We start from the raw sequence: 15,055 nt of genomic DNA, 5'->3' as shown, positions 1-15,055 counted from the left end.
GCAGGGGAGAATAAAGATCCTCTATATGTGTATGCTAGTGCTTGAACATGTATGTGCAAACGTGTGTGTGTCTCGCCGTGTGACAAATGGGTGTTTTCGTGGCCTTCTTCATGGGTTGTAATTAAATCCTTACCCTATGTGTGTGCGTGTGTTTTTGTGTGTGTGTGTGGTGTCAAAGGTCATGGCTGAGGACGCTGACGGGCCATCTTACAATCATGTGCGATACTCCATAGTGGATGGTAACCAAGGCAGCCCCTTCACCATCGATCCGGTCAGAGGAGAGCTTAAAATCGCACGCCAGCTGGACAGAGAGAGAGTAAGCAATACAATGCTGATTGTACACATAGATTTTAATCCTTTGAGTAACTTATTGCACTCTATGCAGAATCCAATCAAAGTCAAGTTGGCCCTAATAGAGAAGCTTGTTTGCAGATGTCCACTGCATTATCGCTTACAAAAGCAGATTTGATAGTGAATGGTAATTCTCTCTCTCTCTCTCTTTCTCTCTCCCTCCCTCTCTCTCAATTAGACTTCAGGGTACACTCTGATGGTGCTCGCCTCAGACAACGGGACACCTCCACATTCCAGTAGCGCCACGGTCAACATCGACGTGTCAGACGTCAATGACAACCCACCCCTTTTCTCCCAAGCCAACTACAGCCTCATCATCCAGGTGAGAGGGGGGAGGGGTGGCAGTGCAGAGGGTTGATTAGAGGTAGAGAGGATGGGAATGAGGGAGATGGAATGAAAGCGAGGAGGAGGGGCATGGGAGATTGTAATGGACGCAGAGAGAGGGATTAACAGGGAGGAATAATGGTAGATTGTGCAACTAGAATGTCAAGAAGGAAGTAGAGGGGATAGAAAAAGAACCGAGGTAAGGAGAGGAGAGAAAGAGAGGCGGGGGAATTAAAGACAGAGGCTGCATCTTAAGTATGAGAATGCAGATAAGGGATGGATGGAAGAGACGAGCAGCAGGGAAGGAGAGTAGGAAAGAGAAAGATAGTCAGTAAATAGAGGATGATATGGATGGCTGACAGGAGTGAGGAAGAAATGCGAGAGAATGAGAGGAACTAAAGGAGATGCACCTGCATTGGAGTTTGGAAGATGGGAAAGAGGAACAAAATTAATTTCGGTAGGGAGGAGGGAAGATGATGCATTTCCAATTTTTCTGTCTGTGTTTAGAAAACTGAAAAAGTAATTTAAGAGATACTGTGGAACATGGACTTGGATGCTGTGCAGGGTACACATTGCACAAATGACTAAGCGCTTAAGGATGAAACAGATTGCTTTGCCTGTGAAATGTTCTTGACTGGTTTTACGTTACTTATCACAGAGGCTTAGAGACATTATGCGCAAATTTAGAAAATATACCTGATTATAAAGATAGATCAAGTTAAGTAAAATTTATGTATGAAGCACATTTAAAAATAACTGTAGTTGATCAAAGCACTACACAAAGCCAATAGACATATAAAATCACACTAAATATAGAACATCAATATAGCACTGCCACAAAAAGAAATTCTGAAAAACAGAAACACAGGACATACCACGCAAATTAAGAGGGCTTAAAAGCTAGAGAATTAAAGCTAGTTTTGAGCCGGGACTTGAAAGAGTCAACACGGGGCAGATCTGATAGAGAGGAGAAGGCTGTTCTACAGTCCAGGGGCCGTGACAGCGAAGTCACCTTTGAGCTTAGACCTTGAGCGAGAAACAGCCAGGAGCCCCATGACGGAAGACTCGAGAGGCCTGGAGGTTGTATAGGAGCTTAAGAGGTCTGATAGATAAGCAGGAGCTAGCCCATTCAGGGATTTAAAAATCAACTCTAAAACTTACCAGAAGCCAGTGAAGGGAGACCAGAATAGGGCTGATATGGTCCCAAATACCTAGAACCCATAAGAAGCCTAGCCCCAGTGTTAAGGACCAGGATGACTTGCTAATACTAATACACAGGGAGTTGGAATTATTTAAGTAGGAGGCAATGAAGCATTGTATAACTTTCTCCAAATCTTTAAATGAAAGCAAAGGACTTGATTTTGGATTGATTCTAAGTTGAAAGAAACTGGATTTTACTACTGCATTGACTTGTTTGTCACACCTATCGGCCGAGTCAAAGATCTTGGCATAATGCTTAACATAGGTGGACAGCCGATCAAAGGCATTGGTGATCAATATTATTGAGTCAAGACGGCCAAAGAGGGTTTTAATCTCATTCAGCTGGAGAAAATTTTGTCCCATTCAACAAGGCAGTCCCCGAGGCTGGTTGTTTGGTTTTAGAGGGAGGTGGAAATGATGAAATGTTTGAACACTGGGACATTTTCTCACACATAAGCGATGTAGGATTATTTTACCTCATTACCTCATTATAGTCAAGCATTGCAGAACAGTTGAACAGTTCCAGTAAAACCATTTCCTCTCACCACAAATACTAAACTTGCCTCTCTCGTCCCTCACAGGAGAATCGACCAAAAGGCACCAGTGTCCTTCAGCTCACTGTGACTGATAGGGATGCTACCCACAATGGCCCACCGTTCACCTTTGCCATTGTGGATGGGAATGAGGGTGATGCTTTCCAGATCAATCAACAGGGGGCACTAGTGGCTGTGGGGGTGCTGAATAAGAAAAGTAAAGAACACTACCTACTTCAAGCGCAGGTGAGTCACACCAGTGAGGAGAAACGAGAGTTGAGGTGTTGTATTGATTTAGCTGTCAAGGCGTAGCAGCCTGATCTATTTGGCTTCCTCTTTTCCCTCTCTCTAGCTTTCCCTCTGTCATGCCCACTCGCTTGCTATCTCAGACTTTCTTTCCCACTACTAGTCAATGTTTGACTCTCCGTCTCCATGCCTTTCCCGCTTCTCCCTCTAAACCTTTTCTCTTCATCTTTCATGCCTCCTCATTTCCATATCAAATATACTCCTCCTCAGCTATCCGCCTTGTTAGACCACTGAAATCTAAGATGTTGAAATCAAATGGACAGTAAAACTGCTGCCCTCTCACACTCTGATACTTCAGAGTTCATCTAACAGGAGAAGCATAAATGAAAGGCATTTGCTTTGAGTTGCCCGTGATCGCATGTGTTGCCGGGTGGTGAAGTGTCCCCTTATAGGCGAGAACAGAGCAAGAACTGAGTGGGCAGATGGGATGAGAAATAAGTGTGATTTCGTGTTACACACAAGAGGCACGCTCGCTTTTGAGTCATTGTGATTTTTGGCTTGTTTTTTTTCCCTATAGAACTGATGGTAATCCATGTGAATGTGTGGAAATGCATGAACTGTAGTTGGCTGCCTTGAATAGGTCTATTGGCATTAACACCTAGTGCATCTCAGTGCCGTCAACTGGGGGATAGTAGTAGGAAACAGTGAAAGAGCTTGATTGCCCTCTGCTGGTGGGAAAAATAATGCTTGCAGATCTAAAGGGAATGGACTGTTAATCATAGAATCACTTACCAGCAGTGTTGGGAAAAGTTACTTTTGAAACTAACTAGCTGCTTTACTTAGTTACTTTCCCTAAATAGTAACTAGTTACTTTACTAAGTTAGTCTTTATTTAATGTAACTCATTCAAGTACTTTCAAGTTACCCACTTTAAAAACATGTCTTTACAATACAGTATGTCTCCTGGTGATGTCCTCATTCTTATTGTACAGAAATCATCACTGAGTACACAATCTACTGTTCTAAAGGGAGCTTTAATTTATTTTGGTACCACTGACATACGGTAAACTAGTCAGATCACAGAGGAAGCCTTAATTGATCGTGTCTGGTCTCAAAATAAACAGCAGATGGTGCTTACAACACTTTGGCAAGTGCTTTCAATTCCCCGATGAACAGCTTATAGTTAACAATAATGTTCTTATCCTTTTCTTCGATCTGTTCAAGTTTATTGTTGTGTCCATTATAGGGATGTTAATGATTAATCGACGATCGATTAATCACCGTTAATAATTTGATCGATCAAGCATATATTAATCAATAATGTACGTTATGTGCTATTTCTAATTTTTTTCGGAAATGATTTACCGCCACAAGGGCACAATTTAACTTTCACCATCTATACAGAGGAAGAAGAAAGCCAAGCAAGCGGGCGGAAGCATTACACCCGAAAAGACAACAGTGTTCATTGTAAACATTGTAATACAAAGTTGAAATACAGCACCTCTACAAGCACAATGAAAGAGAATGCATTCCCCCGGCTGGCGAAGTTGGCGCAACACTATTTGTGCCTCGCGACCCGGGACAGCTGTTCCCCTGGAGCGTGTGTTTCAGTGGATGGACTGACTGTCACCAGGCTGCGCACTGGACTCATCCCTGACCACGTAGATACGCTCTTATTCTTAAATAAACCAGTAGATTGTCGTGCCATTGTTTCCAATACATAAACTGTGACAGTGCCACAATATCGGCACGGCCGGCACAACATAAACAGTTAATCAATGTATAGAAATTGATCTAAACCGCTCTGTAATGCGTCTAATGTTCGCATCACATCATGTCTGTCATTTGGCGATGCAGTAGCTCTGTACTCAACCTGACAGTCCGTCTCCCGTTCTGAAAATGTTCGTAAAAAAAATATATAATTCCACAATTTCTCAGAACTCGCATGTGTTGTAACGGTAAAGAGTAACTTGCTACTTTTCAATTGGACAATTCTAACGCTGCTCAGCACTCAGAAAGTTAACATGAGTGCAGTGCAGAGACTTCATGTCAAAAGCTGTTTTTTACATAATGCTTAATCAATTAATTGGTCATTAACGTGACCGACGATCGATTAAGGACATTTCTGAAAATTAAGTAATGCGTTACCCCTAAGACTTCTTACCAGTACGCATCATGTGTCCTCATCATTGTGTATGTGTCCAAGAAATGACAATCTATTTGTGACTCCTTCTCTTTTCTTGTCTAGGTGTCGGACAGTGGCAAACCCCAGCTCCTCTCCACTGCCTTCATCAGCGTACGTATAATCGAGGAGAGCGTCTACCCTCCTGCCATTCTCCCGCTGGACATCTTCATCTCCACTGCTGGTGACGAATACCCTGGAGGCGTCCTGGGCAAGATCCATGCCACTGACCAAGACATCTATGACACTCTGACCTACAGCCTTGCCCCCTCTTCCTCCTCGTCCTCCTCATCCACAGACAGCAGTGACACCTTGTTCACCGTCTCGGCTTCCGATGGTAAAGTTATCGCCCAGCGACCGCTCGATGTGGGCCACTACCCTCTCAATGTGACGGTGACGGACGGGCGCTTCACCGCGGCCGCTGATGTCACCGTGCACGTCCGGCAGGCGCCCCGGCAGGCCCTGGACAACTCCATTGCCGTGCGCTTTGCAAACATCGCACCTGAAGTGTTTATCGGGGACTACTGGCGTAACTTCCAGCGGGCGCTGAGAAACATTGCGGGGGTGAGAAGGAGTGAAGTCCAGCTAGTGAGCTTGCAGCCATCAGAGCAAGGAGATCTGGATGTGCTTTTGGCATTAGAGAGATCTGGCAGCCCGTACCAGCCCCAAGAGGTAAGCCATATTAGAACATATTAGAACTCCAGTATGTGCTTTTTATGTTGTCAGATGTGTTACTGATGGTGCCTACCAATTATCTTGTAACAGAAGATAAAACTTTTAACATGTCAAATTCTCCTGTATTGAGTCTTTTGGTGTTTGTTTAAATTGTGTCTTCAGGTTGTCTTCCGTAAGTTGAACTCTTCCTCAGCTGTGATTGAGGAGATGACGGGGGTGCGGATCGTGCGGGTGGTCAAGAAGCTGTGTGCGGGGCTGGACTGCCCACTGCGCTTCTGTGATGAGGTCATCTCCCTGGATAAGACCGCCATGTCCACTTACAGCACGGCTCGCCTCAGCTTTGTCACCCCGCGGCACCAGAGAACCTCAACCTGCCAGTGTGAAGGTAGACTGATACATTACAGCACGTGCACACACAAGCAGAAAACACGCACACACACATTTACACAGTTCAACAATTCAAAGATCCTGCCTGGTTGGATTCCCCCTCCTGAACGTTTGTGTGTTGGTACTTTTAGGTGGCAAATGTCCCATGTTGAACAAACTGTGTGAGAACAACCCTTGTCCTGAGGGCATGGAGTGTGTGGCAGACCAGAAAGATGCCATGTATAGTTGTGTGTGTCCAGAAGGCATAAGTAAGAGCCAGTGCTCCGGTAAGACCACCCACCTCTTCATCTATGTACCCAGACATCTTTGCCCTTTTCCTCTGAATTGCTCATTACTCTGCTCACTCACTCTTCGCACCACTAACTCTGTCTGTGTTGGCTCTGTGTCTGTTTCTCCATGTCAGATGGCCACTCATTGACGTTCAGTGGCAGCGGCTATGTGAAGTACCGTCTGATGGAGAATGAGAACAAGGAGTTGATGAAACTGTCTCTGAGACTCAGGACCTTCTCCAGCCATGCTACTGTCATGTATGCTAAAGGAACGGACTACAGTATCCTCGAGGTGGGGACACATTCTTGGCTGTGTGTATTTGCTGTGTGTGTGTGTGTGTGTGTGTGTTTGTGTGTGTGTGTGTGTGTCAGACAGTGTTCGTCTAGCCTTATTACTCAGCCAGATTCCTTCAGCTTCTTTCAAACAGAGACGATAACCTTGCTTGTCATAATTAAGTCTTGATTGAGTCCCTCTGCATTCCTTACCTTATCTCCATATTAGCCCACAGCACTCTGAAGAAGGGCTTGATAAACACATAACTGGCCTTCTCTCCCTTGTGGCCATCCAGCTATGCGTACCGCCATTTTGAAATCCCTTTCACAGGAGGGACTATGGGAATGTGGCAGTGGGTTGAAAGAACTCACACACAGGAGCTATTTTAGTGCTGGGAGGGAAACGGAAAGCACTTTTCCACACATTCCTCTTAGAAATGGTCTGGTATAGGAGTCTGTGTGCCAGACTGTAGACCAAGAACCTGGCTGGCTTAGAGGCACTTACTGTATATCTGACTGCCATGTTAGCCTGTTTGTATCACCCTAGGATTGTACTTTTAGTTTAGTGGCATGCACATAAGCTATACTGTTGTATAGAACTATAGTATTTGCCAAAAGTGAGATTAAGTGATAACATTACAGGAAGAAATTTGTATACTCTATTATATATTAATGTAAAATACAATATACTATGCTATACTATATGCTATTAATGTAAAAAAAAAAAAAGTAATTTGGGTGAATTAAAAATCTGCTTTGAAGCCATGGCAGTAATTGGTTGCATACTGGCAATATACTTTGTATTCTCTATGTAAGGGAATGGTTCATGGCAAAGTCAGACAATGATTTATAACAATGACTTGGTGATTTGATAATGATTTATCCACCTGAGTTTTAAACTTATAGAGCCTTAATTTGCAAATAGGGAAACAAACAGCGGAACTGATCCTACAAAAATGAATAGCCACTAAATGTCTGATGTACATTTGGGTACCAGAACAATGTTTATCATATTCTAACTCCTCCTTTATGTGTGTGCCCCCATGTTAGATTGTGAACGGTCGCCTGCAGTACAAGTTTGACTGCGGCAGCGGCCCTGGCCTCGTGTCAGTGCACAGCACCCAAGTCAATGACGGGGAGTGGCACACTGTCTCGCTGGAGGTGGACGGCAACTACGCTAAGCTGGTGCTGGACCGGGTCCACGCCGCCTCGGGCACAGCGCCGGGCACTCTGCGCACCCTCAACCTTGACAACAGCATTTACTTTGGTGGCCACGTACGCCAGCACGCCTCCGCGCGCCACGGCCGCAGCCTGCCTGTCACCAACGGGCTCCGAGGCTGTGTGGAGGCCATCACCCTCAATGGCCAAGAGCTGCCTCTCAACACCAAGGCTCACCGACCCCACGCCGTGCTGGAGGACGTAGTGGATGTGGCTCCAGGCTGCGCGCTCACACCCACTGAGAGTTGTTCCAGCAACCCCTGCACCAACGGAGGGAGCTGCTCCTCCCTGCCCAATGGAGGTACTGCTGTCCCGCTCAGCTCTGCAGAGCATAATGTTACACTCGGTCAGATTTCCACTGAATCAGCCAAATTCTATTTCCCAGTTCCTAAAGTTATTAATTGGTTGTAGGTTGTCTTGGTCATTGAGTAATGATTAGGGGATGATGATAAATATTGGTTTTAATCATATTCTACTGCTCACAGCATCCCTTAATTCTTCTATTATTCATTCATTGCAGTCCTTTACTGTAAATAAAACTGATGCTTTTATGTTGCCTGAAATCAAAAGTAGTCCACAAACACATCTCTTGCTTAGTGTCTCTGTGTCTTCACTGGCCTCTCCTCTGCATTCCATAGGCTACTTCTGTAAGTGCACCGCCTCTTTCATGGGCACCCACTGTGAGATTGGCATCAGCCCTTGTGCCTCCAACCCCTGCCTGTACGGGGGAACCTGTGTACCCCGGGCAGCCGACTTCTACTGCCAGTGCAGAGGGCAGTACTCAGGACAAAGGTATACTATTACAGCTTTTCACTTTTTTTTTTTTGCTAACACACACTTCTCTTTGTTGTCTGAAAATGTGAAATGCTCAGTGATTCTTCAGTATTTCAAGAAATCTCATCCCTTAAAATCATCAATGTCCTCTTAACAATTTTAATATTATAGTTTCAGCCAGAAGCTTGCCTAAGGTAATAATATGTGAACATCTAGCAGAACCAAAGCATTTTATCTGTATTCCTAAATCTATCATTTATATAAAAAGCATTTGCAGAGATGCTGCCACTTGTGTTTTATCAAGAATAACACTTGTTAGGTCCCTGCGGTGTATGAATTTTCAAATTCAGCACTTATGTTCCCGAATACAGCGATTACAATAATTTAACCCAAGACCATCGCATAGCTCCTGTAATGTAATATGCTGTGATTTTGATAACGTTGTATTCTGAATATATAGCTGTGCACTATGGCATCTCAGGTGATAAATGACAGTGTAGGTATTGAATTCATGCTGCATGGACATGTGCATTTATGCACTTGAATATGAGTTTTATCCTAATTATTGCTTTAATTTGAAATAATTAATCAACATATTATTGTATGGTAATTTGACAATTAATTTTAGCCTGTGCAACCAAATAGTACAGGCATATCATCAAATCATTGTCAAAAGAGCTCATTGTGTTATGTTGATTGAAGTTCATACTCATAGGCCTGCTCAGATTCAGATGGAGTCATCTAATTTCATACATTATATAATCTCACCCACCATTTTGCGCTGTAGGTTATTTTGGGGCAACATATGCGCCATTCATATGTAACCCAGTGCTAGTACCCAGAAGTTATTATAATCTTTATAGTTAAATTTGGGATGCTTTAGTAAAAATGTATTAAATTCTCCAGGTGCCAGCTTGGGCCATACTGCAGAGACAACCCCTGTAAAAACAGTGGGAAGTGTATTGACAGTCTGGACGGTCCAGTGTGCGAGTGTGATACAGGCTTCCAGGGAGACAGGTATGTGTCCATTTTGTAATTGAGTTAGAATTTATGTATTGTAATCTCGTTTTATCCCAACCAAACAAGTCAATATATTTGTAGTCGTCTTATGTCTAATCTCTTGCAACATAATTTGCAACATATCCCCCCCCCCTTCTTCCCATGTGTTGTCCAGGTGCCTCAGTGATGTTGATGAGTGTGTCAAGAACCCCTGTGCCAACGGAGGCCAGTGCCAGAACACTTACGGCTCTTACAAGTGTAACTGCTCCCTGGGCTTCAGTGGCCAGATGTGTGAGCTCCGTGCTGAGGTTCGCAACGAATTTGTCTCCACCTCTTGGAACATTGGCCTGGAGGAGGTAATTGGCATCGTGGTCTTTGTATCCAGCATCTTTCTCCTGGTCCTCCTCTTCATCATCATCCGCAAGAGGGCATGCCGCAAGTCAAAGGCTGACAATGAAGACAAACATCTTGGAGGCTCAAACGTGCCTCACTCCTTCCTCCAGAGGCCTTACTTTGATGCCAAGCTCAGCAAGAACATCTATTCAGACATCCCACCTCAGGTCCCCGTGCGGCCCATCTCCTACACTCCCAGCATTCCGAGCGACTCACGAAACAACCTGGACCGGAACTCGTTCGAGGGCTCGGCCATCCCAGAGCATCCGGAGTTCAGCACCTTCAACCCAGAATCTGTGCACGGGCACCGCAAGACCGTGGCTGTGTGTAGCGTAGCACCCAACCTCCCCCCGCCCCCTCCTTCCAACTCGGTCTCGGATAGTGACTCTATCCAGAAGCCTAACTGGGACTATGATTATGATGGTAAGCTTGTTTAGTTGCCAATAACTGTACTTACCTACGCTATGGTGATGAGTAGGCACTAGTTACAGAGAGATTACTACATAACGTGCCATTTGGTGTATACTATCCAGAGAATCATACAGTATTGAATGCACACATTTTTAGTGTGGGTGGTTGCAGTGGGAATCAAACCCCTAATCCTGGCAGGGATACTGAGATGCTCTAGCCATGGAAATACACAGGACTCGCTTTAGATGTATTGTCATCAGAGCAATTACATACTAAAAATATCCTTACTGTGCTTTCCCTTCCAGCTAAAGTAGTGGACTTGGACCCGTGCCTGACCAAGAAGCCTGTTGAGGACAGTGCTTGCCACCCCTACAACACCAGGGGGAGCATGTCTGAGGTGCAATCCCTCAGCTCCTTCCAGTCCGAGTCCTGCGATGATAACGGTAAGCCGCTCATCAGAATGTGGCATTTATCCCTCTTATGTCGTTAGAGATAAGCCAACAAGACAAAAGACATGAAAGTTGAACTTTTACTGTAAGCATAGTTTGTAAAATGGCATGTTGTATGACACGACAGATGTCTGCATGCTTGCAGTGAAGTGATTGACATGGGATTGCTTTTCAGGTTGTTTTTTCTTTTTTTCTTCTGATCTACCTGTATGGTTTTGTAGTAGTTATCCTTGTTTATATGCTAACTCTCTCTTTGCATGCTCAGAATGGATGGCCCAATAGTGGCTCTGGGTCACATGTTATTTTCTCTTTCTTTTTGCTGCGGGGCTTCAGCTCCCATATGGATCAAATCAGTCCACAGATCCAGAACAAGGTTTTAAATAGGGGTCCAGCCTGTAAGTCCTCAATCACCACCGGTACAGAAGGAAGCAATCAACACAACTTGTACTGTGTAATTCTTCCGGGATAAAAAAAAAGAAAAAAAAAAAGCATTCCGACCCTGTTTTCCGTTCTGTCTTCTCTCAGCTTCAAAAGAAGTTTGATGACTAAATCAGGCACTAAATCAGATAACAATTACGTTCTGTTTGAAAATCATTCATGAGGTAATTGGCTTTAACAGACTTTTGCTTTTGAATTTGTTCATTCATTTATTTACATGCATGCTTCTTTATTTTGTTTTGTTTTGTCTTTTGTTCTTTTTCTTCAAAAACTAGCCACAAACAGATGTTTAAAGCAAACAGCGAGGAACCTAGCACAAGGGTATACAGCACATATAATGGCTCTCCCATGCCCCCTTCATATCACATTGACTACCCTGTGTCATTACTGGGAAATCATGATGGGGGTTGGGGTTTAGGGGCATGTGCTGCTCATCAGTCATCAGAAACCTTCATCTCTACCCTGATCCTATTCATTTTAAAGGAAAATGATTCATGAGCATACTGAATTAATAACGGAACGTTAGACAGATATTTGGTATTTCCTTATATCCTTAATTTGTACTGTTTCTAACCAGATACGGGCCTTCGTCTATCTGTTAGGGATGGAAATGCATTTTTATCTCTGGGGAATTTCACTGATTCTTCCATCTGTACTGTGAATGGCACCCCCCCTAGCATCTCAGTATGTTGTTGTTGTGTGTTATCTTGCACAAACAAACCAGACCCTCCTGTCCACTGTGTCCCACCATTGTCTTGTGCCCAGCCATGGTAAACCCAGACATTCAGTGTCAACACGGAAAAGAAAAACATATGTTTCCAGCAACAAGGACAGGAACTTTTGTAGGGAGTGTCGCTTGTGTTGGAAAACCATGCACTCCATATGTGTTTTTTATTATTATTATTATTTACAAAAGCAATTGTACTAATGGTAGATCTCTTTCACCCACTCTCCCCTCCCCTACCTCTCACAAGCCTCCATAGTGACGGTAATCCACCTTGTCAACTCTGCTGTTGACACGGTGGAAGGAGAAGGTACTCTTTTATCGCTTCCCTCTGCCAGTAGTTTTGTCCTTGGTGTTGGGATGTGAAGCATAGGCTGTAGAAATGCCATTTCCTTACACTGACATACCGCATCAAACCCAACATTTTTCCATTTTGGATTCAGTTGCTATTAAAAAGGTATGCAAATGCAAAATTAACCAATTGACAGAGGCACAGAAGTGTCTTTAGATCATTTTCCACTCTCGATTATGCACCTTAAGAAGTCTGCTTAAGAAAATGGCAAGTCTGTTGTCCATAGATTAACCTGTCACTCTCTTCATTATTTTGTCTTTCAATGTTTCATTATCCATATTTCATTCTTGTTCTTAGCTGACTGTTCTTTCTCTCAGGTTTTAATTTGACTTGTTCTTTCTTCTCTCTCCTCCTTCTTGCCTCATATAAAGAGTCTTTTTTGGCTCATGATCTCAAGAACCCAAGAGGTGACTTTTTCATCTTTGTTTGCCTGAAGTCCACTGGTGTTTCCCTGTTCCACCCTCTAACTCTTAACCACTAACCCAGAGCTTAATGAGGAGAGTATTAAACCCTTTGTAAGGCTAAGCTGGTGTGACAGTGAGCAGTGTGTGCATCAGTGGCCTTATGAGGTGTTTATAGTTACTTCTGCCTCTATAAGATTATTTGAGTATCAACCCTGAAGCATTCCCCTGCATGGCTTTGATGCTGTGACAACATTAGAGAAAATGTTAATCCAAGCATTATTGTTATTGTTATCAGTCCAGTCGCTAACGAGAAATATTGTTATTGTTAAATATAAGTTCATTCTAACTTTGTGGGTGTGTGTGGGTGCATGTGTGAGTAACTATTGCTAAGAATCTAATTTTGTGAAAGGACCTGCAGTAACTACATTCAAAACACCTGGACCCCAAAACATGTGTTGCGTTATTTACTAAAATGTTATAGTTATCCCTAATAACTGTGTCTGTTGTCATGCAGTCTGAAACCAGAATGCAACAAAGTTTTGAAATTAAATATTAAGTTTCATTGCATTTTTAAAATAATTGTGTGTGTGTGTGTGTGTGGTGGTGGGAAGAGCAATTCTGCCTGAAGTTTGTGAACGTGTATGTAGTGTTTACCAGTGCTGTCATGAAGTGGTGTGAAATTCAGTGCTGATTAATGAACATCCCAGTGTGTTGGTGTGACATTTACTGTTACTGTTGCATGGTGTGGGTTTTTAACATTAACATGATGGTGTTTGGTGAATGTAAGTAACCATATGTAATGCATTTTGATCTGTTATGGTGATGTCATTTATTTAACATGTGTGTTTTGGTTTTCCTTATCAAACAGGATATCACTGGGACACATCTGATTGGATGCCAAGTGTTCAACTTCCTGGAATCCAGGAGTTCCCCCAGTATGAGGTTGTGGAGTCCCCCGCCCCCCTGTACAGTGACCCGAGCGCCATCGATACCGACTACTATCCCGGCGGCTTTGACATCGAAAGCGACTTCCCGCCGCCGCCTGAAGACTTCCCCGCAAACGAGGACCTGCCGCCGCCGCCTCTGCCCGAGTACGGCGACCGCTACGACACCCTGCGGCCCCTGGGCAGAGACCTGGACGCCCCTCCGGCCAGCCCGGGGGGCTCGGCGGGGGTCCGCCAGCGCCCGGCCCTGCCCCAGCTCTACAGCCTTAACCAGTATCTGCCGCAGCACTCCTACCCGGGCGAGGGGGGCGACAGCGAGGGCCAGGGCGCCAGCGCCGCTTCCACCGCCTCCGCCACCACCACCCCGGCTTCCACCATGGGCACCGGCGGCTACAGAGGGGGCTACCCCATGGGCTACGGTCGGGACTTCGACCCCCCGGCTTTGGACAACATGTCCATGTCTCTGTACACGTCCACAGCCTCTTGCTCGGACATGTCGGCGTGCTGCGAGGAGTCCGAGGTGATGATGAGCGACTACGAGAGCGGCGATGAGGGCCACTTTGAGCGGCTGGCCATACCAGCGCTGGACTCCCAACAGCACACTGAAGTCTGACACTGGATCCAAACAAAAGTGCCTGAACCCACACCTTAACCTTACGCTACCCCTCCCCCACCTCCCCTGCCCCACCACATACACACACACACACACACACACACACACCATCCACCCTAACTCCCTCCCTCCTTTATCCACAGTATGTGCACACACAAAACACAACACTACTCTCTACACACACACACACACACACATACATGCACACACACACACACACACACACACACACACACACACAATGATTAGTGTCACAGCACAGGGGTTGTTGAGACTGGTTGTGAAGGCCACCTGGCTGGGAAGCAGCTATGGGACGGGACCCTGTAGCATGTTGGCGTCTGCTCAGTCCAGCTCAGTCTAGCTCAGTCCAGCTCAGTCCAGCTCCTGCCCTGATGGAAAAACACCTTTTGAGTTGGCGGTGCCATTGCTTTAAGTAACTGTCATCATGCACAAGAACTGGATTGTCTGAAGGAACCACATTTAAATGTACAACAGAAAAAGCATCTACACAATGATGATGATAATGATGATGATGATGAAAAAAAGAAATATTTCAAGGTGATATCTTTATTTCTATAAATAAAACCAAGCAAAATGTTTTTATACAAGTCCTCATTTTCAATGTAAATTTAAATGTACAGTTTTGATTTCAAAGTTGACTAGGTTTTGTAGATATTTTATGCTTTTATTTTCAACAAAAAAACGAGTTAAATGGTGTGACATTATCAGCCTTACTGTGCTTACATTCACAAAAAAGAAACGTAGAAAAAAAAAGAAGAGAGAGAGAAGAGCGTGGCTTTTCCAAACACAATGTATCCGTAAAGTTTATTGTCTCCTGCTCATTTCAAAAAGGGTCTTCAATGAACGACTGCATATTCTTGTGTTGTTGTTTTTTAT

General features: G+C 44.4%; 1 protein-coding gene across 3 annotated transcripts in view; it reads left to right on the top strand.

The window, feature by feature from the left end:
* fat1a (FAT atypical cadherin 1a) overlaps positions 1 to 14,691 on the top strand; it is a 77,504-nt gene extending 62,813 nt beyond the window's left edge. For 2 of the 3 annotated variants that reach the window (XM_071538296.1, XM_071538295.1), the window contains 15 exons: positions 179 to 316; positions 530 to 673; positions 2,457 to 2,654; positions 4,902 to 5,507; positions 5,673 to 5,895; positions 6,029 to 6,163; positions 6,301 to 6,458; positions 7,490 to 7,958; positions 8,296 to 8,449; positions 9,338 to 9,448; positions 9,606 to 10,246; positions 10,540 to 10,677; positions 12,096 to 12,155; positions 12,569 to 12,604; positions 13,470 to 14,691. In XM_071538296.1, coding sequence (XP_071394397.1) covers positions 179 to 316; positions 530 to 673; positions 2,457 to 2,654; positions 4,902 to 5,507; positions 5,673 to 5,895; positions 6,029 to 6,163; positions 6,301 to 6,458; positions 7,490 to 7,958; positions 8,296 to 8,449; positions 9,338 to 9,448; positions 9,606 to 10,246; positions 10,540 to 10,677; positions 12,096 to 12,155; positions 12,569 to 12,604; positions 13,470 to 14,158 — 3,900 coding nt within the window. In that variant the 3' untranslated portion in view covers positions 14,159 to 14,691. The remainder of the gene's footprint in view (positions 1 to 178; positions 317 to 529; positions 674 to 2,456; positions 2,655 to 4,901; positions 5,508 to 5,672; positions 5,896 to 6,028; positions 6,164 to 6,300; positions 6,459 to 7,489; positions 7,959 to 8,295; positions 8,450 to 9,337; positions 9,449 to 9,605; positions 10,247 to 10,539; positions 10,678 to 12,095; positions 12,156 to 12,568; positions 12,605 to 13,469) is intronic. The other variant, XM_071538297.1, reaches the window with a different exon arrangement.
* Positions 14,692 to 15,055: the final 364 nt, after the last annotated feature.

Source organism: Centroberyx affinis, unplaced genomic scaffold (genome assembly GCF_046629955.1).
Source record: "Centroberyx affinis isolate AG114_WGS23_722 - 3 ecotype Tasmania unplaced genomic scaffold, CSIRO-AGI_Caff_v1 ptg003249l_1, whole genome shotgun sequence".
Taxonomy (NCBI): Eukaryota; Metazoa; Chordata; class Actinopteri; order Beryciformes; family Berycidae; genus Centroberyx; species Centroberyx affinis.
Note: the sequence above shows the minus strand (reverse complement) of the source record. Positions and strands in the feature narration are given on the sequence as shown.